The sequence below is a fragment of the Salvelinus sp. IW2-2015 genome, unplaced genomic scaffold (assembly GCF_002910315.2).
Source record: "Salvelinus sp. IW2-2015 unplaced genomic scaffold, ASM291031v2 Un_scaffold5933, whole genome shotgun sequence".
Classification (NCBI taxonomy): Eukaryota; Metazoa; Chordata; class Actinopteri; order Salmoniformes; family Salmonidae; genus Salvelinus; species Salvelinus sp. IW2-2015.
This window is the reverse complement of record NW_019947198.1, coordinates 28,193-30,207: the sequence shown is the minus strand read 5'-3', so window position 1 is coordinate 30,207 and position 2,015 is coordinate 28,193. Positions and strand designations below refer to the sequence as shown.

The 2,015-nt window shown below is 50.0% G+C and overlaps 1 protein-coding gene across 1 annotated transcript; it reads left to right on the top strand.

Annotated features, from left to right (window-relative positions):
• The first annotated feature begins 146 nt into the window (after positions 1 to 146).
• Positions 147 to 1,228, top strand: LOC112078598 (ETS domain-containing transcription factor ERF-like). Its single transcript, XM_024144782.2, has 2 exons — positions 147 to 220; positions 695 to 1,228. The coding sequence occupies exons 1-2, from the start codon at positions 147 to 149 to the stop codon at positions 972 to 974; spliced, it is 354 nt and encodes a 117-aa protein (XP_024000550.2). The 3' UTR covers positions 975 to 1,228.
• Positions 1,229 to 2,015: the final 787 nt, after the last annotated feature.

Genomic DNA, 2,015 nt, shown 5'->3' with positions numbered 1-2,015 from the left:
GCAGGGAGATCAGTGAGTGTTCACTATTAGAGTAGTATCACGGCAGGGAGATCAGTGAGTGTTTCCGGCGCAGGACTGTTGTGGTTGGGTGGACGCCCTAGCAGTGACGGTGACAGGAAGGTTGTGGTTTCTACACCCAGTCTACCATGAGTCAGATACAACACAAAGTAGAGTGGAGGAAAGAAGTGGAGGAGGGCAGAGAAGAGGCCAGGTCAGGCAGGTGTGAGTGACAAGCAGCCACACTCGATGATGTGCAGCAATGTGTACGCGTTAATAACAGTAGAAACAGAACCAGACTGATGTACAGATGGATCCCAAATACATCCCTAAGCTACAGACAGAGAACTAAAAGAGCGAACACAAATAGGCCTCACTAATCCTCTTTCCTCTTCCACAACACACCTTCTAGAACACWTGTTCCACTCTGCACCTGAGAACACTTGACAGGGCTAGTGGCAACCTCTCTCCTCTTGTAGGAGTTGGAATCAATATTCATGTCCTGCCCTGCAACTAAACAGCATTCCTGTGACTCAGCTATTGGCCCAGACGTTGGGTTTTTATGTGCTGCCTGCTGTTTAGAGTTCAGAKCTAAGTGYACATGTAGACTGAGAGCAAAGCCTTTCTGAACGTGCTGTCCTCTATGGAGGCTAATCGTCTCAGTCCATCAGTATGGCTGTGCTCCACGGACCTCCAGGCTAACTCCCTTCTCCCTGGTCTCCCACCTCTCCTCCCCAGGGTTTGCCTTTCCAGACTGGGCCTACAAACCCGAGTCGAGCCCCGGCTCGCGACAGATCCAGCTGTGGCACTTCATCCTGGAGCTGCTGAGGAAGGAGGAGTACCATGATGTCATCGCCTGGCAGGGGGACTACGGAGAGTTTGTCATCAAGGACCCTGACGAGGTGGCCCGGTTATGGGGGGCCCGCAAGTGCAAACCCCAGATGAACTACGACAAGCTGAGCAGGGCACTCCGGTAAGGAAACTCAATGACACCAAGCGTGTCCAGCTCCATGTGCTGTTTACACACGGATCCTAATGCACATGGCTGTCTTATGGCAGTGATCCAGGCCCCAGTTACTCTCCAAGCTCGGGCTTAGGRCCCAGATATAGGGTTATTGTTACGTTGTGCACGTCTGCTTGACACAACCATGTCTCTCACACCTGCCTAAGCTGGCTGTTATGACTCTGACCACCAGCTCTAGCCCTTAAAGCACTGTATACTGTAGGCCTATCGTATTGGCACTGACCCCTATCTCCCAATACACTGTATACTGTAGGCCTATCGTATTGACTGACCTATCTCCAAGACACTGATACTGTAGCCTACGTTGCACTGACTATCCCCAATACACTGTATACTGTAGGCCTATCGTATTGGCACTGACCCTATCTCCCAATACACTGTATACGGTAGGCCTATCGTATTGGCACTGACCCTATCTCCCAATACACTGTATACTGTAGGCCTATTGTATTGGCACTGCCTATTCCCAATACACTGTATACTGTAGGCCTATCGTATTGCACTGACCCTATCTCCCAATACACTGTATACTGTAGGCCTATCGTATTGGCACTGACCCTATCTCCCAATACACTGTATACTGTAGGCCCATCGTATTGGCACTGACCCTATCTCCCAATACACTGTATACGGTAGGCCTATCGTATTGGCACTGACCCTATCTCCCAATACACTGTATACGGTAGGCCTATCGTATTGGCACTGACCCTATCTCCCAATACACTGTATACTGTAGGCCTATCGTATTGGCACTGACCCTATCTCCCAATACACTGTATACGGTAGGCCTATCGTATTGGCACTGACCCTATTCCCAATACACTGTATACGGTAGGCCTATCGTATTGGCACTCACCCTATCTCCCAATACACTGTATACTGTAGGCCTATCGTATTGGCACTGACCCTATCTCCCAATACACTGTTTTGGCAGTGACCAGAAAGCACATGGACTCTATTGACACCATCTCAAACCCCATATGCCTGCCATGGC

Coding starts and splice junctions, on each gene's coding strand:
- LOC112078598 (XM_024144782.2), top strand. CDS start 147: ATGAGTCAGATACAACACAAAGTAGAGTGGAGGAAAGAAGTGGAGGAG. Junction 221..694: donor GAAGAGGCCAGGTCAGGCAG/GTGTGAGTGACA, acceptor ACGGACCTCCAG/GCTAACTCCCTTCTCCCTGG.